Source organism: Anser cygnoides, chromosome 18, assembly GCF_040182565.1.
Source record: "Anser cygnoides isolate HZ-2024a breed goose chromosome 18, Taihu_goose_T2T_genome, whole genome shotgun sequence".
Classification (NCBI taxonomy): Eukaryota; Metazoa; Chordata; class Aves; order Anseriformes; family Anatidae; genus Anser; species Anser cygnoides.
The window spans coordinates 5,470,042-5,494,547 of NC_089890.1; the positions used below are offsets into that span (position 1 = coordinate 5,470,042).

Below are 24,506 nucleotides of genomic sequence, written 5' to 3' on the forward strand. Positions count from 1 at the left end.
CAAGCATCCTGGAGGCTTTGGTACTGCCACAGCTCCTTCTCTCCACGCACCATTTAAATTTAACTCTTTCTTACAAGGTAGTGGATAGACTTAAAAGTGTGCGAAGGTGCTGATTGCATGGCCTTCCCAGCTGATGTGTGAGAAGGGTAACTTCTGTGTTATCCCCAGACAGGAAGCAGATAAATGAGTGGATAAATACCTGTATTAACTCAGCCACCACTGGGCAGCAGCAGGCTCCCAGGGACTCGAGTCTGTGAGTAGATGGTGACCGCTCCATCCTTAGGGCAGCCCTGCGCTTCTCTACCTGTGGTGGATTTCTTGGTATGCAGAAGGAGTAGCCAGCACCCTGTCGCAGCAGTGTGTACTGCCGAGGCTTGATTTATCTACTCTTGGAAGAACTAGGGAGCTGATGTAGTCTAGAGGTTTCCAAATTAAGGCCTAATCCTGTGTGGAATTAAAATATTGCTGTTACAGAGACTGGCCCTGATGGAACTCTCAAGCTCTCTCTCTCCTGGATTTATAACCCAGGTCATGTAAGAAGCAGAAAGCTCTGTGCTCCCTGGTGGTGTCTGTAGCAGGGGTCTGATTAAATAAATGAGTGTTATATGTGAACTGGTGCTTGGACAGAGAAGACAGCACTGGTCTTTCCCCTTATGCAGCTGCCATGCCCTCTGCCAGCCACCAACAGCTTTATCCTAAGCCTCACATCTGACAAATTTGTAAATCTTTCTCTGTCCCACCCACACCTCCCAGGGTCTCCTCTGCCCCCTCCCGTGGGTCCTGGTGGGTGGCTGAGCGTGCCAGGCAGGGTCAGCTCTTCTGCACTGGTCCCTACCGAAGTTTGGGGTTTAGCAGCAAGCACCAGAGCTGCCTGCGGGGGTCACATTATTCATCCAGTTTCTTCCAGGGCATGGGATGTGTGAGGCAGGGTTCCGTAGTGTGCATGGAGATGAAATTTCCTCTAGATGTGTACAGCAAAGGTTGCACTGACACGTGCAGGAGCAAGCTGGCTCTGTTGATGTTCTAACACTGGGTATCTAAGCCCGAAATCTATGGCAAGTCCTCTTGTTTAAAAATAATGTCTTATACAAGTCTCCCTGCCTGTTTAAGTCATCTGCATGGTCATGGTAAAGTTACCGCAATAGTGAGACCGTTTTTCTTACAAAACTTACCGTTTTCCTTACACGCTGGCTGATTTTGCCTACCAGAGGTTGGTGGAAAGCTGATCCTCAACAACCAATAAAGCTTAGCCTTGTAAATCCTGGGTAGGTTTTTCTTTGTTTTTATTTTTTTATTATTTTTAATGGAGCACATCTGAAAACTATAAACACAAGATTCCAGCTGCTGACAGCAGAGGGAAGCATATTCCTTGTAATGGGCATGTGCACCCACAGAGATGTGAGAAAGCTGTGCTGGATTATTAGCAGGAGTACAGCGTTTGGTTCCGCCTGAACATGGTTAATGCGTGTGCCTTTATTAATCGCAACAAGTTCCTGTTGGCAATGTTTATCAGTAGGCAGAAGCCCAAAATGGGGAGACATTTTCTCACAGTTTCATTGTGCTGCGGTGAAGAAATTGGTCCCAGTTGTCTCCCTCCAGATCAGGTAGCAGAAAGAAATTAGGACAGGATTACTTCATTTCCATCCTGTCTCAGCAAATCAAGCCTATAATGGGGAAATTTATCCCTGAGTCAGAAACATGAGACATCGGCCAGAGTCTGGCCTGCCCTACCCCACTGCCGGGGCTGCTGCTGCAAGCGTCGCTTCTTTCTCTGCCACTTGGCAATGAGTGGCTCAGGTACGTGGTCCAGAGTCAGCTCGGTGTTAAAGCTGAGATGCTTTTCAGGAAAAAGGAAGGAAAGAACAGATCTTTGACTCTGAGGGCTGTGGTTTTCTATATCTCAAAGATTTCGGTTTGCAAGGGACACATAAGATAACATTAGCCTATTTTACAAGGGGAAACTGAAGCGCAGCAGGCTTGCCTGTGTGCCCAACATGCCACTGATGAAAAAGGGTGTAGAAAAGAGATCAGCACCAGTGAGCCCCAGAATCTCCCTGTGCTTTAGGGAGATGGGAAGACCAGAGAGCTGAGTTCTTCCTGCTGCTCTATGAGAATATGGAAAGAGTCCCTTAAACACGTGAGGGTTGTGTTTTAACATGCTTTAATCCCATTTCATTCACAGTATGTTTCATTCAGAGCTCCTGGAAGAAAACTTTAATCCTGGTGAGTTTTTCATGGCCAGGAAGCTTAGGAAGGAGCCTCTCAGGTCTCCCACGTGTCCATGCTTCTGTGCAAATCAGAAGCCGCTGAGCTCAGGGGCTGCTGAGCAGAGCTCCCTTCTGTGTCACAGTTACTGAATCACCTTCCATAAATAACTTGAGTCTAATAGGTCTAATGTCAGGATGGGTGGATTTGTGGGAAATAACTCTGTCGGTGCAGTAATGTATTGTTTAGCTGGAATGTTTTGAAACCCAAACCTTTATCCCCAGTTTACCTCCAGAAGTGATTAAATCCTGTTTGTAGCCCATCCTCTCTCCCTCTCAGCAGAGATGTGTTTGATGTTGTTGACCATTTGTTCTCTTAAAAACAAAAGACTCTGCAATTGCTGTTCAATGCTCATTTCCCAATTTCATCTCACTCCCAAGCCGTGATGGATTTTGACATGGTCAAATAAAACTCAAATTAATTGGATTACACACTTCACTTGGGTACCTTCCCTTCTGAACATGAAAGCAGTCTCAGTTGTTTTTTTGCAGGGCTGTTAAGAAGGGAAGATGGTTGGGTCTGGAAACAATAGTCAAAGAAATACCTGTTTGCATTCAGGCTTTAGGTCGAAATTTGGTTCTCAGAGGGATCTGGGTTAGATCTCGTGCTGTTCTGCTGCCAGGAAGACGTTGCAGAGATGTTCTGTCATCCCTGGCAGGTAAAGAGATTTCACAGTTTTCCCTAGGAGCTGCTTTAAAATACCGAGCTTGAAAGTCTTCTCTATCATTGCCAGCGCTCCAGAAATTGAAAAGGCTTCACGATGTGTCTGCTAACATTTCTGGAGGTTTCACCTTCTGTCGTTGGGGCTGGACTCTGCAGAGTAAGCAAACACCACTCTGATCCTCCTGGTGTTAGCTGATACTCACATCAGCGTAGCAGCGAGCCATTTGCAGTCTTTTACACCTGCAAAGAGTTCCCCTGAATTTAAGCGTAATGAGTTAAAGGCATGGGTGAAAGGGAACACCAGTACGTTTGAGGTCATGGGCAGAAGATGGGCATTATTCTGGTATGGCAGCCTCCCACTGTGGAAAATGGGGACTTTCAGAGGGTTTACCATTCCAGTGACCGGGAGCCAACATCTTCATCCAGGTTAAATGCACCAGGAAACCTGCTGTTGGTCCGACAGCCCTGACAGGACGATGGATTGTGAATCTCTGTAATATCAGGACGTGGGGCTTCCCTTCCTTGCTTTGTGTTACTAGTATCTTGGCTGGTCATGGAATTTTTGCACCGTGGTTTCCACAGCTGTCAAATAGTGTTGTGGGATGCCGAGATGAAAGATGCTGCCACACGGTACCCCCACAGACTACCAGCATGCTGCAGTGCAGGTCCACAGGGAATAGGGTTGTTGATTGTGGGTTTGGTGTTGCAGTAAATAATAAGGGCTGTTTTTATTTTATATAGTTCTGTTTTTCCTATTCAGTTACCAGCTGAAGTGGTAAGCCCATTGGCTCAAAGATGAGGGAAGATGTGGGCAGCTACAGGCTTTTTATTCCTACCAGGATATGACTGAGAAAGACGTGGAAAAGCAAAACATTCCTCCAGTTCCTGCTAATGGCTTTCCTCTCCCTGCTCTGCTCCCATCTCTACCTGTTCCCCAGAGCTCAGGGGACCTACACAGGCTGGCCAGAGAGTTTTCTGCTTATGTGGAAGGGGCAGAGAACAGCCTCTCCTTGAGCTTTCCTGCATCCTCAGACCTCAGGGTGTCTCCCAGCAGCTGTGTGGCAGGGTGAGCTTGCCGGGCTGGTGGGCATGCTGCCGACTGTCAGCTTTTCTCAGCAGTTCACTCATGCCAGGCATGAGGGAGCTCCAAATCCATGTGTGATTTCTCAGGTAGCCAGAAACCAGATGCATCTTGGAGATGGCAAATTTGGGGTGAGTTATTGCTGTACAGTGCAGAGTTACTCTTAAATTGCTTCGGCATTCAAAAGTAGGGTTGCATGGGTGTGCAGGAGCACCAATTTTTGGACAGAAAGGACAGTTTTTCAAGGGGCTAGCAGAGGTGGGAGGAGGAGGTCTGAGGGATACAGCCTGTGCCCTCAGAGAGCAAAAGGACAATTGCTCAAATAGCCCAGATTTTGTATCCAGAAGCACTGCCTGCCCTTTACCAGCAACAGGCGCCAGAGGATTTAGGAGAGAAGTCCCGCCTGCTGGGACAGGGCAGCTCTTGCTGCAGGGCCACTAACTGTTCTGCTCTTTAACACAGATGGAGAACCCCAGCTGGCCTCCACCGTCATAGACACCATCATGGCTGGCCTGCCAGGACCACGGGGAGCCCCAGGGCCCATAGGGCCTCCAGGTAAAACACTCGGTGGAGCTGCAAAGCTGTACTGATGGGGAAGATGAGCGAAAGAATTTTCTGCTGGAGAGTGAAGTGGTCTGTGGGATGCCTGAAAGGAAAGCAAGTGGTCCTCACTGGAAGGGCTGTGGAGCTAAGGGTCCAGGAGTGGGAAAGGTGGCAAGAAGTAACCAGTTCTTATCCGTGGATAGCAGCAGATTTTTTATTTTTTTAAACTTACAGCAATTCCTTACTGCCTTGGCAGGACGCATCCTGAGAAGGGAATAATTGGAGTGTCTCTAAGAATGGGTTGTCCAGGGAACTCCTCTGTGAGAGCAGAGCTGTTCTCGCTGCTGGTGCAATCCTGTCCTTTTGCTGTGGAGCTCTACTGAGCAGGATCTGGCCAGCTGTCCTCAGTGATATCTATGCAGACTTTGGAGTTATTTCGAGCCATTCCAGATTTGCACCAGTGTAACTGAGATCAGAAGCTGGGATGAAAATTTAGCAAGTGTTGTGTTTCTCAGTGCTGATGGGTGGCTTAAATGATAATGTTCCTGCAAACATCAGCACTTCCCTGTATGATGCATATTTAGGAGTGAACTCCCATCAGTTGCAGAAAAGGATTTTCCCTTCATTATGAGGGCCTTTCATTTATCCTTCAGTTCCTTTATTCTCTGACTTAAGCATTTGTATGGGGCATTAATGATTGAGGCTGATTCAGCTGTACTTTGTGTATAATGTCCACATTGTTTCGTCTCAAGGGTTGTGACAACTAAAGCAGAGAGGAGTATTGCTAAGTTCAGACTAAGCAAATACCCTGTCTCCCATTTGCAGGTATAATTTAACAGCTACTGTTGGGATATAATTATTTTTCCGAAAGCAATGAATCTGTTACATGACTGTATAAAACAATTTGACCTGTTTAGGCAGTGTTTGACACAACCTCTTCTGTGGAACAGATTTAAAATGAATTTTGTGCCACTGGAGTAAGCATGCAAAGAACAAAAGAGCACTTTGCTTTGCCACAGTTGGCCTCCTGTTCAGGCTGTGTCCAAACCCTCTCTCCTTCATGTTCGTCATCAACGAACATCATCATCATCTGACAATACCAGGGAGACAAACTCCAGCAGGCTTGCAGCCTTTCCACCTACAGGACTCCCTCCATTTCAGAAACAGCAACTGTAGTAGTTTGCTCTGATGTAGCTGGTTCATGGAACTAGTTTAAAATTTCTAGAGAGTTGTTATTTTAAGCAATGGAAATGCAACATGTTGCTGATATCCTTCCTGCCCTATTTTCACCTTTTCTTCCTCCCAGAGCTCTAAGGTCTTCCCTAGGGCATAGGGATATATTATATCAGGATGTGGGTGTCCAGGGACCCAGTGTATGATGAAGTGCTTATGCTGTAGTCCTGTGACCGATGAATGGCTCTCACCCACTGGGAGATGAAGAACAATGAAAGGAAGTGCATGTGTTTGGAATTTAGGGTCCTTCCAAGTCTCCTTAAACTTATCTCAAACGCTGATTCCCACCAGGGCCACCAGGCGCATCAGGACCCAAAGGGCCCCCAGGACCCATCGGAGTCCCTGGATCACAAGTAAGAGTTTTAGTGCTTTGGGGCTGGGGGCAGAGGTGGGGGTTAGGTGTGAAGCATCTTCTCATTACAGAAAGAGAGCGAGTACTTTATAAATCTTGGATCTGATGTCTTGGTCCCAGTGAAATTCTGTGATTTTAATACCTGTTTTTCATCCTGAAGTAGGATAAGAAGTTGAAATGGTTGCACTTTCCAGGCTTTCCCTTAATCATAACAACACATCTTGCTGTTACTCTGTCAAAATGTTTTACTGTAGCCTGAGTTGATGCAAAGGATTTGACATAGGCTTTACTAAAACTGATAGAAAAATACTGTGTTTCCTGTGGAACACATAAAAAGGATAAAAATGTATCAATGAGAATTCACCATTTCACCAAAGTGAATTTCTTAAGCCTAATTCTTTGGAAATAGCACTTTCCACTCAGTAAAAACATCACAAATTATGATCAGTTTGATTGACTAGATATTGATACAAAAATCGTGGAGGGGAAGATAATCATGGAGTGTGATAACCTAAAAAGAATTTATGATAGGAGGGCAAACTATTCGTACAGATGAAAAAAAGGTTAAGAGGAAAGAAGAGAAGTTATGATGAATAATGAACTGCCAAGCTGCTCCAAATGGTGGCTGGCTGATACAAGGGGACTCAAGTTTGGGGAAGAATGTTTCTTACTGTGGAGGTAAACCAGTGACATCAAATATTTCAAAGGTATCTGACCTGCCTAAGGAGATGAAAGTGACTGAAGAGAACAGAAGAGAGGGAAAGGTTAAGTAATTTAGACGATGGATGTAACTCAGATCCTGATATGACAGGTTTGGGATTGCTAGAAATTAGAGAAAGGAGACTTTTACTATGTATTTATTAATCACTTTGAAGAAGCAACGGAGAGCAGGTTAGTGAAATTTTGCCAGAGTAGCAGAATCATTTCAATTAGTGAATGCTCTGGAGAACGGTGAGAAACTCCAGATAGATATGAACACAGTGGGAAATTTGGCAGCAAAATGACGGTTGCAGTTTAACGTGATTAAATATAAGGTAATTCACAATTCATAAATAGGTTCTGTAATAGAGTCTGGCTTTTTCACATGCAGCACGCTTTATTTTTTTTTTTTATTTTTATTTTTTACAACAGATTTGTTTAATTCAGTGTTCTTGAGCTTCCCTCTGTAAACACACACTAAAATTCAATGTTGAGAGCTGTCAAGTGCAAAGGTTACTTACGGGCACTTGAGCTCTGTTCATGCTCTGTGTTTGACATGGGGCTAAGTCTGGTTTGTGCCCTACCTCATTTGCCAGCCCTAGTTAGCCTCCTAAATCAGGCCTGAATTTCTGAATCTTTTGTGGGCCCAGGGGGGAAGTAGCTAAGCTGGAGGCCAGGTCGCTGCGCAGCTTGGTGGTGAGACGGGAGGACTGACTGCAGGCAAGGAGCAACGTGTTTATGTGGGGCACTGCTGCCTCCCAGATGAAGCTGCATGCTTTGGGGACCCGGGATCTGGACTTGATGATCCTTGCGGGTCCCTTCCAACTCTGATATTCTGTGAATCTGTGATTCCAAGCTGGGAGAGTGCTCCTCCTTTAGTCCCTGATCTTGTTGGGCTGCATAACCAGATGATGAGGCTCCTTGCAGCTGTGCCTAGACAGCCCATTTCTCTGGCTGCTGGTGGTTTCTGGGAGCTGTTGTTAAGCAGGTTGGCTTAAATCGCCAGCTGTCTGGAGTGGAGCAGGGGGCTCTTTTGCTGCAGTCTCCAAGGAGATGTGCAAGTCACTTGAGGTGGAAAAAAGCATCTTGCATATGGTCATGCGGAACTGACATGCAGAATATAAACAAACAATATTGTGCTCTTCCTGCCTGGTTTATACCCGTGGCTTCACTGGCTGTGTAATTTAAGAATTTTGATAGATTTTTGCCAAGCAGTTCAATTAGTAGAAGTCTGGAGACAATGCCCTTCTTATCCATTGGTGACTTGCTTTATAGATTTATTCAACCCAGGGAGCAAAAATTATTAGTAGAGATTGGGCTTAATTTGAAAATTGTTTATTAGGGTGAGCGAATCGCTTCAAAATAATTTCCACTGCACAATCCAATTAATTTTCAGGTATGTATGCTTACTCATGCCACCCACTGAGGCAATTATGAAAAGGAGGAAAGTAGTGGGGATTTTTAGGCCAACCATACCATCTGTTTATTAATTTCTTCTCAGTCACTGAGAACAAGAACTATCCTGCCACACTGACCCCTTACAAAATGCTACATCAGTGGCATGCAGTTCATTAAAAGACCCAAAGAGAGGGGATATGCAGAAAATATAGTGCTCGGGATATCTGCAAAATGAGCTTCTGTTGTTGCTGCTTGCGGGCAAAAGAGAATCCAGCCCTATCACTTAATGGGTATATGAGGTTTTCAGGAGCTGAAGATCACTGGGAAATGTTTTCACTACATCTTCATAAAGAATTCATGATAGAAGTTAATTTCTCCTTGTTCTGCATCTCTTCTAGGGCTTACCAGGCTCTCCAGGACAACCCGGGCCAAAAGGCTCCAAAGGAGACCGAGGAGAGAGAGTAAGGTTTTACATATGTGGATTGATTCCCAGCAGGATCTGGGTTAATGCCTTAGAAATTACATACAACAGGTCTTTCAAATTCCATGGGACTGCAGCCATGACCAAATTTAAATGCAGAGTTTCTAGGTCTTCTTCAAAAAAACAAGATGAGGGGTTACTGAACAGATAAAAGGTTGAATTGCTTGCACAGAGTCTGGTGTTCCTTAAAGAGATGCAGGTAGTAAATTCCCTGGAATATTCAGCCTGGCAGAAGCCAGCTTTCTTCTGCCAACCAAAGCTCTTTAGTCTGGAGTATGTTAGATGGTCCGACTTCTTCCATCTGTGACAGTAACATGGTAAAACTCATCAGACTTTTCCTGAACCAAAGCCATTCCCCAGGTTAAATGATGCTCTTAATATGTTTAGAAAATGTGCTATACCTCAGTCCTTGATGGGCCTTGAAGTGCTAATGACTGTAGCAAGAAGGGCTGTTTGAATTTGTTTCCAAACAGGTGAAGCTTAGGAAATACTGGAGAAAAATCTAAGCAGGATATGTCTGTGTCAGATTCCCAGTCTAGCATTCAGCACCAGGAAGGGTTTAGAAGGCGCTTAGGCCTACAGCTGTTTCTTCTAAGCTTACTCTCCAAAAGGCCGTGGTCTTTGAAATTGCCTCATGAAGCACTAGGCACACAAAATCATCTGAGAACTTAGTACATGGTGGAGGGTCATTCAGCAATTAGATCTGCCAAATGTAGCAGTGGGCACAGATGGGCTGTGGACCATTACTAAGACCCTACTGTGGAACAGTGTCAAAGAATTAAAGAAAGATGGAGAGGAAGAATGTTGGCTGGTACCTGTAAAATGTTGTGTCTGCAGCAGTGACTATGTAGTCACAGCCTTGTGCCGTAGGAAACAAATTCCCTGTTCTTCCAAGTGCCACTTTTACTGCCACGTCAATAGATGGAGGTGAGTGTGGGGGTCACTGTCTGCAGTGGGTGGCTGTGGGTGATGTGCTTCCCCCATCTGACAGCGTCTCCTTTTCTCCTTCATTTCTGCTCTTCCAATCCAAAAGGCAGAGGGAAGTCTGAAAGAGCTAAGAAAGGCAAATACAAATTGGTTAACTCTAGTGTGATGACTTTCCAAATTCATGAGAATAACTAGTGACAGACTTAGGTTACGTTCCTCCATCCAGGCTGTGTGTAGGGTGAGCAGGGCCCAGGTGGCTTGTTTCTCCTGCAGCACTTCACGTCAAGGAGAAGGGGATATCTGAGAGTGGAGTGCACAGGCTTTCAAAAAGCTCAGTTTTATTTGAGTATCTTTGCACATTTTTGGGGGTGCTTTGTTCCTGCTCTTGCATAAAAAATCACCTGCAGCCACCTGAAAGATAGAGACCATTTTAAGTGACACTTAGTATTATTTTAATAACAATTTCCTTGTGCAGATCACCACTTCAGGCATTTATTTTCTTCACTAATAGATTAGGCTCTGATGCATTTCTGGAACCAGAATTTAAGGTTCTAACAGAGACTAAAACCTGAACTGATGAGATTTCAGAACAGGTAGCTACTACAGCTCATTGCCATTAGATGCTAATTTTCAATTTAAAAAGAAAAAAAAAAAGGAAAGAAATAAAAAAAAAAAAAAAAAAAGAAAAAAGCATGGTATATGGCAAAGCATCAAGTTTCCATCCGGGAAACTGATAAGAGCTCTTCCTCAGTGATTCATTTAACATTGTGCTTTAGTTTGTGCTCAACCATATTGCTAAGACTATCACTATACTTCCTTTGAACCAAAAGCTGTGTTGTACTGTGTCCATTCGGTACAGGTGCATACTTTAGACTCTGATTTCATTCCCTCCTTGTTCAGAATCCTAACTCTCTTTTTAGGTTTGGGACAAATGAGATTTTCAAATGTCACAATGCCTTGCTAAGTAGAAAAAGTAAATTCTATTTCCTGTCCTTTCTTTGTTAGCATGCAAAGCAAAGCTGATAGCTTTTTCTGGCAGAATTTCTGTAGGATGTTCTGTATGCTTTTTGTCTTTTGTGAGTGTGGATTTGAATGCTGGTTTTGACAACTACATGCTGCAATTTGGGTTTGGTGGATACAAATTAGGGCTAGCTTTACACAGAGCGGAGGAGCTGTGCAGCTGCAAAGAAAAGCAGAGGAGGGTTGACAATATCTATTGAGGTATGAGAAAATGTTATTATACATTCTTCCCGCTTAATCTCAGAGAGAACAGATGTAGAAGAGACCTGAAGCAGTCTGAGCACATCCCCGGGATGGCACATCTACATGCATGCTGCTTGTGATCAGCTTCTGTTCATCGTATTCTTAAACAGTGCCAGTGAGGGATGCACCACATCATCTCCAGGCAGTCTTCAGAGGTACAGGTCTTGAGGGCCTGGGATGAAAGATACATCTAACGTTCAGCCTAAATATCCTTTGATCCACTTTAAGCTGATAACATCCTTCTCTGTTCCTCATGGACACAGAGAACAGCCTGGTTATGCATTTTCAGTGTGTTGTTATGTCTCCGCTCTGTGATTTGCTGCCTGCCTGCGCTTTTTCGCAGCCCTTACTCCCTCCAGTGCAGAATCCGAGCATTTCCCTTTGAAGGCGCTCAGAGCACCTGACGAACTGGGCCTTCCTCCTGGTGCTCCTCCTGTCGATGTGGGCCTTTGTGTAGCACTGGCTAGCTGCGCACTGCACAGGTCTCCACGGTAATGGTTTTGAGATGCCCGAGGCCCATTTGTGTTACGCAAAGCAGCAGTTGGATGGACAGAGGAACAAAAGCAGCTCTCCCTTTTTGGCAAATGCTACAAAGAGCTGCCGCCAGCTAGATAGTTTTTTAGGAACAAAAGGATGGGTTTGTTTCTGTGTGTGTTTAGGGGAGAAGAGCCAGGTTAAATACGTGGCTGTTTCATCAATAGATTTCTAAAGATGCTTTTAAATTTTGCCTCCTCTTCTCCTGCTCCTGCTTTCTCATGAAATAATCTATAACTCTTCTCCTGGTCGGTGATTCTGCCCTGCCCCAGGGTTGGAAACTAAAGCTATGGAGGAAAACAGGGAGAAAAAAGCTGCTCGGTTTGATGGCATTTCATACCACCACAAACCAACACATACCATTCCAAAGTGCTTCAGTTTTACAAAAAGAAAAAGAAAAAAAGAAAAAAAAGATGAAGCACTGAGAAGAATGTGAAAATTAGCACAACAGAAAAAAGAAGCAAATCAACCAAAATACCTTACGTGTGTTTTGATCAGTAGCGGCTGGGGTTAACAGGGGGATGTGTGTGAGCAGGAGGCAGATTAAATCAGCGCTTGGTGGGAGTCCTAGGCTCTGTTTGCTGTCTGGGGCAGCATCAGCCTGTCCGTTTTACTAGAGAGAAGAATGCTGTATCGTAAGAAACAAATCTCCAGCCAAATTCCTTCCTGCTATAATGTAACTGACTGCTGTAAAGTTCAAAAAATTGCTAATCATCTTACTGAGAGGGTAGTGAGCGGAGTAGCTCTGTATTGAATCAAATTTCTCCAAAGTGTGATAGGATTTGGAGCTGATGCTTGACAGAAAACCATGACCCTCTTTTGCTGTCTTTAAGTGATAATGTCAAGGGAAAGGAATTTTTTTTCATATTATCCCAAGTTTAAGGTTTTTCATTAAGCCATCTTAATTCCACTAGTAGAAATGACACTATGTTCTTGTCAAATGGAAAAATATCTCCTAATGACACTTACTTTATTTCCAACAGGGGCAAGCAGGTCTGACTGGAGAGAGGGGCATTAAGGGATTTCCTGTAAGTGATGCACTTGCGGGTGTGTGCAAGACTCAGATGGTTTTGGTGCCTGCCTGGCACACCTGGCACCATAAACACCACCTAGCTGGACTGCAGCTGGTTCAGCCAGCTCTCTCAGACACAACAATCAGGTCAACTGTCTCCAGCTCAGAGATGTGCTCAATAGGAAGCCTTACCTTAGTGTTGCTCTGCAAATGAAACGTACTCTTCCTGCATGTTAGGCATAGCACTGAAATGCAGAGTGCATCAGACCGATCTGATGGGCTTTCTTCACCTTGGGTGCTTCAAGGGATGGAGCTGGTGCCCTGCCAGCTGCGGGTCTTGGTCCCAAAGCTAGAAGTCAGTAATTAAAATAAGTCATCACAGAGGACAGAGCAGACAGATTCCCATTGATTTAGTTAGGTGGGGCGAATGCTGGCTTTAGGCTCTCTTAGAGAGAGACTGCACAGTGCAAAGCAAGCTAGCATCTCTGCTCCGCAGACTTACCTGGCTGGCTTCTGCTAATGGTATGTTGTCAACAGGGCAGTCAGTGGCATACAGTGGAGGAAAGGACTGGTGACTCGAGTCCTGCTCTCCAGAGGTGGAAAGCAGTGGTCGTGAAGGCATCACACCAACAGAGGAGATGTGCTTGCAGATCCCCCTCCAGCCAAAGCTTGGCAGACAGAAGCCTCCTCCCTGCCCTGTGAAGGTCCTGGCACTAGCAGAGCCCAAAGGTGGGCACTGTTAACTCAAAGTACATCAGCTGCTCTCAATGCCCTCTTGCACCTTGATCTGCCAAGCTGAGCTGGAAATCCTTTAATGAGATTAAGAGACTTGGCCAAATGATTCCTTGACGATAGCTGAACAGACACACAGAGGTCTGCACAGGCACCTGTGGCTAGCGTGCAAACAAGCCAGTGCATTGAAGGTTGGCTGAAAGTGAGCAAGTGGAGCAAGTTGGTTGTTTTGACTGACAGCATCCAGAGAGCTGCTTGTTTCTCTGGGAGCTTTCTCTTCACCCTTCCTTAATTCCATCTCATCGTTTTGTGCAACTCCCACAACCTTTTCTTCAGTCCTGCCTCCCATCCCCACTCCCTGCTTTGCAAATATCTCAGGGATGTCAAACAAGTCTGAGGAGCCCAGGCATTTCCACTCTGTTTTATTCAGCAATTTGTTAGGCTTTTCCTCTATGTTTAGCTTGTGGTTTAATCTCTTCGTGTCTTTTGTTCTTTGGGAAATGCACGAACTTCCTGGTTAGGGGGAACATCAGACCGATGTTCACAGCACGTAGGGATCTTTGTTCAAGAAAAGCTTAATGAGCATCTTCAGAGGCAGAAAGTGATATGACTAATTAATGAAAGCAGAATGGAGGATTTTTATGGTCTAAATCAAAGATGTGCCTATGCATGTTTGGGGGAGGGGAACAGTGTTTTTATCTCAGTGTTGTGGCCTGAAACATTGCTTGCTGAGATTTGTGGCAGGGCCAGGCCATGGCAGTGAGCCCCTCCTGCAGCTTGGCCACCCCCAGCAGAGTTCATCGATGTAAGAAATAAGGGGGGACCTGCTGGGACGCTGGTGGGAGCCAGGACAGAGCTCATGAAGTGCCAGGCAGTCAGTTTGTTTGCTGCTGCTTCTTCTGCCTTTAATTTGGTCCTTTGGAGGGAAGGGATGCAAGTAATCCTGGACAGCATCCTCAGTCATATGGAGACAAATTTCTCTTTCTTGTTTGTTTTAGGGTGAACCAGGCAAGAAGGGTGAGGAAGGGGATAAAGGTGCTGATGTAAGCATGTATTTTTATTGTTTTGTTTTTGTTTTTTGTTTTAACTTTACTTTTTATCTCTTTACTGTCTTTTAACCACATTCCCTCTGGCAGGCTGGTTTGAGAGGGGCAAGGGTCCTGTCACAAAAGTGCAGCAGAAAGAATACGAACCTTGGCAGCAGGAAGCCCATCAGGATGGGCATACACGCCACTGTTCCAGTTTATAAAACAACAGGATGGTGCTTTCCAAACAGTTTCGTGGTGTCCCAATGAAGGGAAAGCCCAAGTAACTCCCTGACATTCAGAGTAAATGTCAGAGGAGAGCAAAACCTGTTTTCCAGGTAGTGCAGTTGGTAGGCCAGGTAGTTATTAACATAAGCTGCCTGGTATAATGGTTTGACACAGATATACACCCTGGGTTTGGCCTACTGCAAAAACACGAACCAAAGTGAAAAGTTTGGCTTTGAGCCAGAGGCTCTGCAAGTGTGGGGTATAACTGAGGAGATTTTCTATAAATAGGAATTTCTCCTGCATTCCTACTTAATCCTTGCAGCTTATCTCACTTTTTTACTACTTCTCTGTTTTTTAAGCATTCACACTTAGTTTGGTGTTATTCAGCCAACATCATGAACAAGAAGCCTATTCCGCTAACATGTACTGATGTTAGTTTTCTTTTCCTTTTTGCAGGGAGAAGGTGTTCAACAACTTCGAGAAGCTCTGAAGATTTTAGCTGAGAGGGTATTGATTCTTGAGCACATGATAGGAATTCATGGTAAGCATCGCTAAAGTTTTCTTTTCGAGACAACTGGGACTCTATTCAGGCAACTGCTTGATGGTGAAATATCCTCCCAGTCTCCTAAGCTCTCTGTCGATGTCAGAAGCTGTCTAGTATCTATTTAAGCAGCCTTCTCAAAACTAGGTATGCAGCATGACTTAAAGGATGCTTGCAACTGTTGAGGACCTACAGCTTCCGCCACCTGCCCTAGTTACGCTGGCTTTACCCCAGCAGATGAAATGACCCCCCTGTGATAATTTTTATTTACAATTCAGACTGAACAGCGTCTTAATCCATGCTGCGCCCATGATCACCTACCAGCATCTCAGGGAGGTTGCTTGTTCAAGTTGTTAGGCAAGATCTTTTAATGCTGTTAATAGTGTCCTCTAAGTCACCTTAATACCACTGAGGCTCTTGCCTGGTGTAGCTCTATAGTTTACAGAGAAAGTCCTAACAGTGCTGCAGGTTACCCGGAAAACAAATGATCCATGAATGTCTTGCCATTACAACTTACATAAAACCTATTTTCATGATCACAGTTAAAGAAAGTCTCACACGTTCTTCGTTCAGATAGAATGTAAGTTTTCTGTTGAGGCTATTTTCTCTCCCATCACTGCTACAGCACGTGGCATCACCCCTTAAGAGTGTTTTCTCCCCTTAACCAGTGTGTGGGATCATACAGTCATCACAGGTCAGACTTCTCCCTTCATGCTACTTTGAGGATCAAGTCTTGCACAGCTGCCAAAGTTGCTGTGCCAATTTCTTCCCTTCAGAAACACAGCAGTGGCAAAATAATACGACTTGGATCTACTATCCCAGCCTTTGAGAAACAAGCCTGTTCTTTGGCACTAAGCTGAGCATTTCTAACTAAGTCCCCCGGCACTTTTCACACTGTAACAGATCTGTGGAACCTCATTCCTGGCCTTGCTTGTAAATTGAGCTGCTACCACACCTTCCTTCAGATCAGCATCCGCCTTTATTATGAAGTGGCCTTTGGATATTTACGTGGCAAACACATAGTTAAACTGTCCAGAGATTCCTAAGCAAGTGACTTAAAGCACTCCTGTTATGATGCAGTAAGGCAGCAGGCTCTGAGAGCCCACGAGCCACTTCTGGAGCCAGCACGGTGCTCAAATGAAAATGCCATTGGACACGTCAAAGAGAAAATAGTGTCAATGTAGAGTGCTACATTATGTGGCTGAACTGGCTTCTGTCTCTGCAGTGCTCTGCATTGTTCAATGGAGATGTGTCTTTTGGAGGCCCAAAGTACTATTTCCAGAAGCAATGGGCAGCAGCAGCAAGAGCTTTTCGGGAAATCATGAATCACGAGCCCATGATTTAACCGCAGTCACCCTGACCTTACCTCTGCATTACTCCTAGTTTGCTTCAGCTTTTCACTAGATTTTATAGACCAAGGGCAGGAAGAGATGTTTTTATGCTTATTTGCTTTGACATGATGGAAGTACCAGGAGGATGCCCATTAGGTTACCTAGGCAGCAATCCATGCCCAGCCTGTACGTTCTTCTGGTAAGAGTAGAAGGGGAACCTAATCTGTAAGTACAGTCAGTGAATTTCACAGAGATACAGGACCCAGGGTCCGGCCCTCCATGGTCTTTTTCTTTGTACCTCCATTTATACTACTATAAAGCAAAAAAAAAAAAAAACCAAAAAAACAGCTCTTTGGGCAGCTTATATAGACACTGGGTCTTGAACTGGGGGACAGATGTCAGTTTGCCCAGCAGAGCTGCCTTGTCTACCAATTTTATACGTTATATTTGGCAGTACCACAGCAACCAGGTGTGTGGTGCTGCTATTTTGACACAGTTATTTCAGCAAACCATTTTTACTGACAAATACATATTTTCTGTTATTGTTCGGGATGGAGATGAGTTTCTTATATCCATATATATATATACACTATATACTGATGTAAGTATATCAACAAAAGTGGATGTTTCTTTAATTGTATAGTGTAGTTTAGGCCATGTTTAAGTACCTCTGTTGCATGTCTTTATATAAATAGTTCCCTTTTTATCCAATAATACAGTATAGGTAATTATATTTTTACTCTGTGCTTTTGAAATAGTTCCATTCTTTAACTTAAGACATATTGAGGCCCTACAAAAATACCACTTAGAAAAAAAACTTGGAAAGTAAGGCATTTTTTTTCCTTGTGTTCATCCCTGTATGTGACTATGGTTAAAAAAATAAATAAAAAACTGAAAAGATCTAAAATAACAAAATAGGATTTCCCTGAGCATAGACCTCCCTGCAGTGAACAGCACCACAAGTTTAAATCACCCAGCACCAACTATCTGGTCAGGTTCCCACCGTAGGTGTCAGGAATTTTACCACAGGTTCCTGGGTAGCCCAATTCCACCCAGCTTTAGAAACCCACGCAGAAATGCCAATCGCATGCTCTCATTTTCCCTAGAAACTTCACAATCAACGTGGTTTCCAAAACCACAGCCACCCAAGCAACAAGGCAAAACATACCAGCAAACAAACCTCTGCTCTGCAATGGGAGGGCAGCTTGAGATTATCTGGCCTAGCAAACTGCAGAGAGCAGCCCAGAAGGACATGAGAAAGCCCAGATTGTTTGGCACTGTTTATTTCCAGCAAACACAGCACAAATTCTCCTGCAGCTAAGCGCTCCCTTGAAATAGAAATGCTGCCTCATGTGAATGAACCAAGACTGGGTGTCTGGCTTGTGAGGTTGAGCTCTTGGCAAGGAAACCCGCCCATGTCCAGCTCTGAAGGCAAAAGGAAAAAGAAACTGGGGCATTCCAAACGATGAGGCAGCGTCAGGCTATCAGCATCTGTTGCCAACTGCTGGGAAAATAAAAGCGTGGCCGTAGTCAAATGTATATTTAGCTTTGTAGGGCAGAATGCGGTAGAAAGAGGAGGTGTATGTTAACACGAGGCATGCTGGGAGAGTGGACAGCTAATATTTATTTCCAGTTTTATTGCTAATTTGTCTATAGCCTCGGGTGGCTCAAGCCTTTCAAAATGTGCACCTTTACAAGGAGTGAAATGGTACTTACACCCCCAGGAACAGCACTTCCTTGTGACCACTTGGCAATGCGTTATCCTTCAATAACAGGAATCTGTGGGCAGTGCTGAGTAGTAGTTGTAGCCCAAGGTAGATTACGATCAATAAAATAACAGTGCTTTGTAAATGGAGTGACAAACGGGAACAGGACCTGCTGTGCTGTGTGCAGTAATAGCATTTACCCTGAGGAGTTTATACAGAGCAGAGGGAAAAGGCCTAATATTGGAGTAGGATGATGGCAGCAAATATAGAGCCACAGTTCCTCGGTGGATGGAAAGCCATCAGGAGGGACAACACTTCTTCCAGAAGAGGCGTCATTCAAAGGCCCATTTACTCTTTCCTTAGCCTCCCCTTTTAAATAGCGCTCTCCCGTGACTTTCTCTCCTTACAGACTCTTTGTCTTCCATTGAGCCAGGCTCTGGACAAGATGTGATCCCGGGTTCCCCTCTGCGAACCAGCATCAAGATCAAACGTGGAGGACCCCAGCAGCCGCAAGCCTACCAGATCCTCTCTTCACTGCTGGATGACGGTGAAGCCAAAAGGAGAAGTAATCGGATGAAGTAGGAGCATCTGCGTGTCCTCCGTGCCGGTTCACCAGTTAAAGATACAGTATCCCAGTGCTTAAGTGCAGAGTGCAAATGAAGTGGGTAGGAGGCTGTAGTGCTGGCAACTGGATTTCCTTACCTGTCCAACACGATGCCCTTATTGCAGGGAATGTCTTATCCATAGCTCAGAGAGGGTCTTATGAATGTTTTTCTTGATTTTGTCATTTTGCCTTTGGAATACCAGGTGGCAGGTATCCTCAGAAGCTGTCTACAGAAGTGACACCTCCTGACTGTGTCTCCAGCGTTTAATCCTCCCCTTGTTTCCCCACAGCTCTTGCAAGTCACTTCAGTAAAGCCCTGCTTAACTGAGTGAGACAATCAGTCCCACTAGACTCTAAGCCAAACCTCAGTCTTGTCCGTTGGTATAGTTGGTGGCATCCGCTTTTATTTTATGTGGTGGTGTCACCCTGACGGTACCAGTACCGCTTTCATAGGCCATTAAAGCAGTCTCACCTGCAAGGATTTCTTTTAAGCAAAGAACAAATTGGAAAATTCAAAGAACATTTTAAGCTGTTACTCTGAAAATTCAGATTATTGTTTGCAATTTACCATCAAAATCTTGGCTTTTCATGTTGCTGATTGCATGTGAATGGCATTATTTCTATTTGTGACAGGCTGAGCAAGGACTTTTGATGAAAATGTTCATGGCGTACATTGACGCTCTGTCTTCAATGAGATTAGACTGTTTCTGTGAAAATTTAGAGCAGTATGTATGAGGTATGATGGAATTACAAAAGAATTTTCCCATACTGTGTTCAGTTTGTGCATACATCCAGAGCAAATTAATTTAAGTAGTAGCAATAACTATTCACAGGAAAGAATACTGCACAATAGTTTCTTAATTCTACATCAATAAGGAAAAGTATTTTCACTTTTCTTTTTTTATTATTCTGTGGGTAAATCCTTGTCATTTGAATCTGGAGACAGTGTAATAGCAAATCACAGTCTGTGGAATTAGTCTTGTCAAAAGCTTATCTTGCACTGAGGATCTAAGTACAAAGTCATTTTGCTTTTTGCAATAACAAGTTTTTGGGGAAAGTCCCAGCGTCCAGGTTTAAGAGGTTGGACCTGCCCTTCAGTGACAAATGAATCACTGCACTTGCTGTGCAAACCAGATTGGACAAGTCATTCATGGAGACAGTGAATTTTCTTAGAAAGGGTAAGACTAATCAACAGAACCAATGGTACTATATTTATGTGTATATATATTTTTAACTGTTCTGCCAAGTTTTCAAATTCTGCCCAGAACAAAAGTGAGCAAATTTTGTGTTTTTCATTTTATGGTGTCAGACATGTAAATTGGTCTCATTCTGTCTGGTTCCTAGTGCAAGATACAGATAGCTGAAAAAGACAAACTATACTCCTACAAGTATGTCTGTCAAAAACTGTTGCAGACCAACAACTGTATGGTCCACGAGTTCAGGAACCCTCATCGCCCAAAGTGCTCATCCTAAGGTAAAAACAGAAACACGTGCTACACTGGAAATGAGCCTTAAAATGAAGGAGCTCTGCCAGCCCATTTGCCATGCGTTAAATTAACTTTCTGTATACATTGTAAACATACAGAAGACATCACAACATCCAAATCTTTCCTCTGAAGAGCATTATATTTTCAGAAATAGGGTAAAGGCTACTCCTGAACGACTGAACTTACCAGATGGGTTCATTTGGCCCTGTTCTTCAGAAATCCAACCATCCCTCTCAAAACACACAAAATGGTGCAAGTTGATGCTGAGCAGGCAGCAGAGAAACTTGTCCACATAGAGAAGGTTTTTACTGCTATACAGCTAAATAAAAAACAGCCAGGGCTTAAGCTGGCTTGAAGGCTGCAGTACATGCACTTACCCTGCGTTTGAATCCTCACACTGCTTGCCCAGTGCCCGTGGTGGGACCTGGTTCTGCAATAAATCTGTGTAGTTCACGCTGTACTTCTGTGTACTCAAGTTTTCCTTTGGACATTTCAAAGAAACAAGTCCAAAGCCTTGCAAAAGTTCTGGGAGTTGAAGGCAAGGTATAGTCAGGTGCTCTCTTTCCCCAAGACTCCAACTTTTGAAGCGAATGCAAAGGTTTGCCAAGAGCTGATGCTCTGGGCTCCAGTATTCCTTTTTGTACCTGCACTCTGAATTATAGATTGAGTGTGATATAGTCAGAAGATAAGAAAACAAGTCAAAATATCTGAGTCAAGCAGGTTACTGAGCTCAGGCAGTGGTCCTGTATTCATAATCCTTTGAGGAGAAAGTCTCTTGAACACATTTGAGTTTCAAATCCAGCAGTAACTCTAAATCCAGTGCTACTTCTAATGACAGCACGTATATAAACAATGTGGAATTTAATCAGTGCCTTTGAGAAGGCTGGCGACCAGCTCTCAGCCTAAACCTCACAAATCCAAGCAGCTCGACTTCCCAACATGCAGCGACTGACTGAAGTGCTGTTCAGCAGGTCACATCCCCGCATTCACTGTCTTGTGGGGAAGAGTTTGAAGGGGGCTTGGAGCATCTGCTTAGCACAGCTGAGCGTGGTGCAGCCACTGATACATTCCTGGAATAATCTTTCCATTTAAGAATTAAACACACAAAAAGAGGTCTCCCCAGTTACAGGCTGATTGCCATGTGGGAACTGAGAAGTACTTGATTACCTCCTTGTTGAACAGGGACTAGCTTGGGCTTGCTCATATGGCCATTACAAGGCATAGCATGTGGGAGATAGCCCCTTATGCCTACCTGCAGGCATTGGAAGGTCAGACCCTGAAGACTGAGGAGAAATCACAGTGCAAGGTAAATGTCTATGCGGGGCAGGTTGGTGCAAGCTAGAGGCACTCACTGCACTAAGAAGCTTTTCTTATGGCCCTTTCAGGAGCTAAACTAAACCAATGCGATCTTTAAAAAGGGAAACAGCAAAATTTGTTTCACTGGTGCTGCAGCTACAGGGTTGAATTTGGAGGAGTACAATGGGGCCTTTTTCATGTTTCTGATATTCTGGAGCCTTCACACTGAATTGAAAGAGAAATTTTTCTTCGTCCAAGTTTGTCTTCATGAATTCAAAGCTATTGCATTAGGTTGATGAGTACTCTCTTCATTCATACTGACTAGGATTTGGAATTTTTAAATTAAGAAATTATTTAAAACAAATAACTGGCAAGATGATGGGAAATTTAATTGAAGTTGTTTGCAATTATTCCTGCCAAGCTAACTGTCACAAGATTGGTTAGGTTTGTGTTGCAACAGTTTTAATTATTGATTTTTCCAGATTTCTGTATGAGCTATGTCATTTTTTTGCTCCCCACACTTCTTGCTTTTTTTAGCTACATCCCTCTTTTATGTGGTACTGTATCTTTAATTCGGGTGACATTAGATTACACCAACTGGACTTTTCTCTCTCAGCTGGGGTTTCATTCCTCGCTACTTACACAACAGTTGGACCACACTCTTGTGCAGTCCCAATTCAAATATACTTTAAAGGTGAACACAGCCTCATACGCTGACATTAATGATGTTCATGCCTAAGCAAACCACTCCAACCCATTTTCCATCTTAGGCAGGATACTAAGATTCATTTTAGCCAGGGCATATATGCATCTTGCCATGTCTATGTAACTTAGAGAGTGGATTTATTTTGGATGCGTGCTCATTTAGAAATATATTTTAATGAAATGTTTAGTGCTTTATCTTACATGCATACTGTGCAATACCATAGTGTGTTGTTTTCCTTTTTTCTTCCTAAGACTTCATTGAAATTCTTAATGTTTCTTTGAACTCCAATGTGTTTTTGACTTCGCTCGGTTCTGGTAGTAGAAACGCATTTTCCTTGCCTTGAGCTAACCAGAAGCAGCAGCAGCACATTGCACAACTGACAATCGCTGCAATCTGTGCACCCTGATGTTCACCAGCAATCTGGTACTCTGGGGGAGGTGGAGAATGCTTCTCTCCAGAGTATCCAACCTGCACTTACTGTAAAGAATTGATAGCAACCCAGGGAAATAAGAAAAAAATAGAAGAACCCTCGTCTGCTCCCACCAAACGCCACAATAATTTTGCCATCACCTTCCACAGGAACAGGGACAGGCTATAAAAATCAGATCCAATTCTCCAGCTAGTATGAACGGGTGCTGCTTTCAGAGGAGCCGAGCGTATGGCTCACAGGTGGCTTTCTGAAAGTTTGGCGCTGGGATTCAGGTTCAGTCCCAGTCCCTGCAATGAACTATTTTAATGTAAGAACCTAACCACTGTGACAAAGGCTTCCAAAAGACATTCAGCCTCGGGAATTACTTCTCAATACAATTTAGTGGAAATTCATTCTCTTCCATGTTTACAGCTTCTGTGTTATTCGAGACTACATTCCATTCTGGTGTTTGTTGGTATAGGGGTTTAAACTACTTGCCGTTTCTGTGATTGCTTTGAAACCAAGCAATTTAAAGGTGCTATAATTGTCCACAAAGCACATTCCCACCCATAGAAGGAAATGTTAACTTTTTCACTAGTTATTTTACACAGTATTTTTTTATTTATATCAGTGTGTTTTGTATGTGTGCAAACGGTCCCAGCTTCTCCCACTGTAATAAGCTATACATCCATTTGGTCGTTAATAGGACAGCCATACGCAGCATTTTGCAGTCGTGTACATTCTGAACTTAGGACAAGAATAACTCTCTTCTGACACGATGAATTCATTTATGGCAGGCTCTGTTGTAAACACAACCTATTTGTTCCACCTCTTGCATGGTTACTTACCTGTTTTCATATTGCTATGTTATTGTTCAAAATATCTATTTCTCTTTATTTGCTATGGGTTTTGTTACTGTATATGGAATGTTTTGTATTCAGCATTTTCTTACAGAGCAGAGTGGGAACAGTATTCAAGAACCCACAAATACCAAAGACCTTTCATGTAATGCACTGAGAAATAAACATACTGTAAATGAGTACGATGTCAGGTGTCCTGTATTTACGGTGTTCACAGCAAGTTCAAGTGAACTGCATCCTGGGGATGCAGGGGGAACAGCCAGAGAGAGTACAGCAGTGCTTAGGAGTGGGCATTAAAAATCTGTTGTTACTTGCCACTTGCCTCCCTTCCTCGTGTTTTCTTCCAGTTCAAGGAATGTGATTGTTGAATTTAGGAGCAACAGGTGCCCTCCTCTGCCTCCCTGCAGCCCCCGGTACCTACTGGGCATCGGCGTCCTCCATCAACAGCTGCTTTTGCCTTTGTGCCGTCTCTGAATCTGCCTCTGGGTTCATACAGGCACGCGCACACAGATACACACACCCCCCAGACTCTTCACCTCATGTGACCGTCAGTCAAGGATGTGGTTAGGAACTTCTTTTTTAAAACACTTCCTACTCTGGGAACAGCTACCCATTTAGATACAAGTCCCTGGCTGGTTGCACAGGGAGGCTTTCCCCTGTGAGGGAAGGACCTGGGCTGTGTCTGTCAGAGGTGACAGGTCTGGTTTCTGAACTTGTTTTTGCATCCTAAAGAAAACAAGATGCATAAATTGCAGCTAATTTTTTTTCCCTACTGATCAGATTACATTGTAGATATGCAGATACCAATCCTGTAGCAAAGGCTGTCTTGTAAACAGTGGGAAATGTCCAGAGAGTCAAGGCCTCCCCCTCATGCAGGTTTTTTTTTGCAACACTGATGAGAACATGCTCAAGGTAACCAGATGCCAGACATTCCCATACAGTGCTTCCCTGGGTTATAATACCCGTGTGTATTATAAAGGAAGAGTAAGTAGGGAGGTAACATGACTGTTTGCTATTTCTACCTCTTGGGATGGTGTATACCCAGTTCAGAAAAACAAAAGATGACAAGTTGGTTCAAAGACGGATTGGAAGATACTTGACTACAAACTTAAGGAAATAATCTGCTTGGC

The 24,506-nt window shown here is 43.9% G+C and overlaps 1 protein-coding gene and 1 long non-coding RNA gene across 8 annotated transcripts in view; one reads left to right on the forward strand and one right to left on the reverse strand.

The window, feature by feature from the left end:
* The window catches only part of COL26A1 (collagen type XXVI alpha 1 chain), a 176,625-nt gene extending 153,069 nt beyond the window's left edge, over nt 1-23,556 (forward strand). For 3 of the 7 annotated variants that reach the window (XM_048068115.2, XM_048068116.2, XM_048068121.2), the window contains 7 exons: nt 4,472-4,564; nt 6,077-6,138; nt 8,633-8,695; nt 12,423-12,467; nt 14,182-14,226; nt 14,893-14,977; nt 18,424-23,556. In XM_048068115.2, the coding sequence (XP_047924072.2) occupies nt 4,472-4,564; nt 6,077-6,138; nt 8,633-8,695; nt 12,423-12,467; nt 14,182-14,226; nt 14,893-14,977; nt 18,424-18,596 (566 nt within the window). In that variant the 3' untranslated portion in view covers nt 18,597-23,556. The remainder of the gene's footprint in view (nt 1-4,471; nt 4,565-6,076; nt 6,139-8,632; nt 8,696-12,422; nt 12,468-14,181; nt 14,227-14,892; nt 14,978-18,423) is intronic. The other 4 variants (XM_048068117.2, XM_048068118.2, XM_066979497.1 and 1 more) reach the window with 4 other exon arrangements.
* The window catches only part of LOC106041452 (uncharacterized), an 83,687-nt gene continuing 65,663 nt past the window's right edge, over nt 6,483-24,506 (reverse strand). The window contains exons 3-4 of the long non-coding RNA XR_007164895.2: nt 12,644-12,800; nt 6,483-10,053 (exon numbers count right to left, since the gene is read on the reverse strand). This is a non-coding gene — a long non-coding RNA (uncharacterized lncRNA). The remainder of the gene's footprint in view (nt 10,054-12,643; nt 12,801-24,506) is intronic.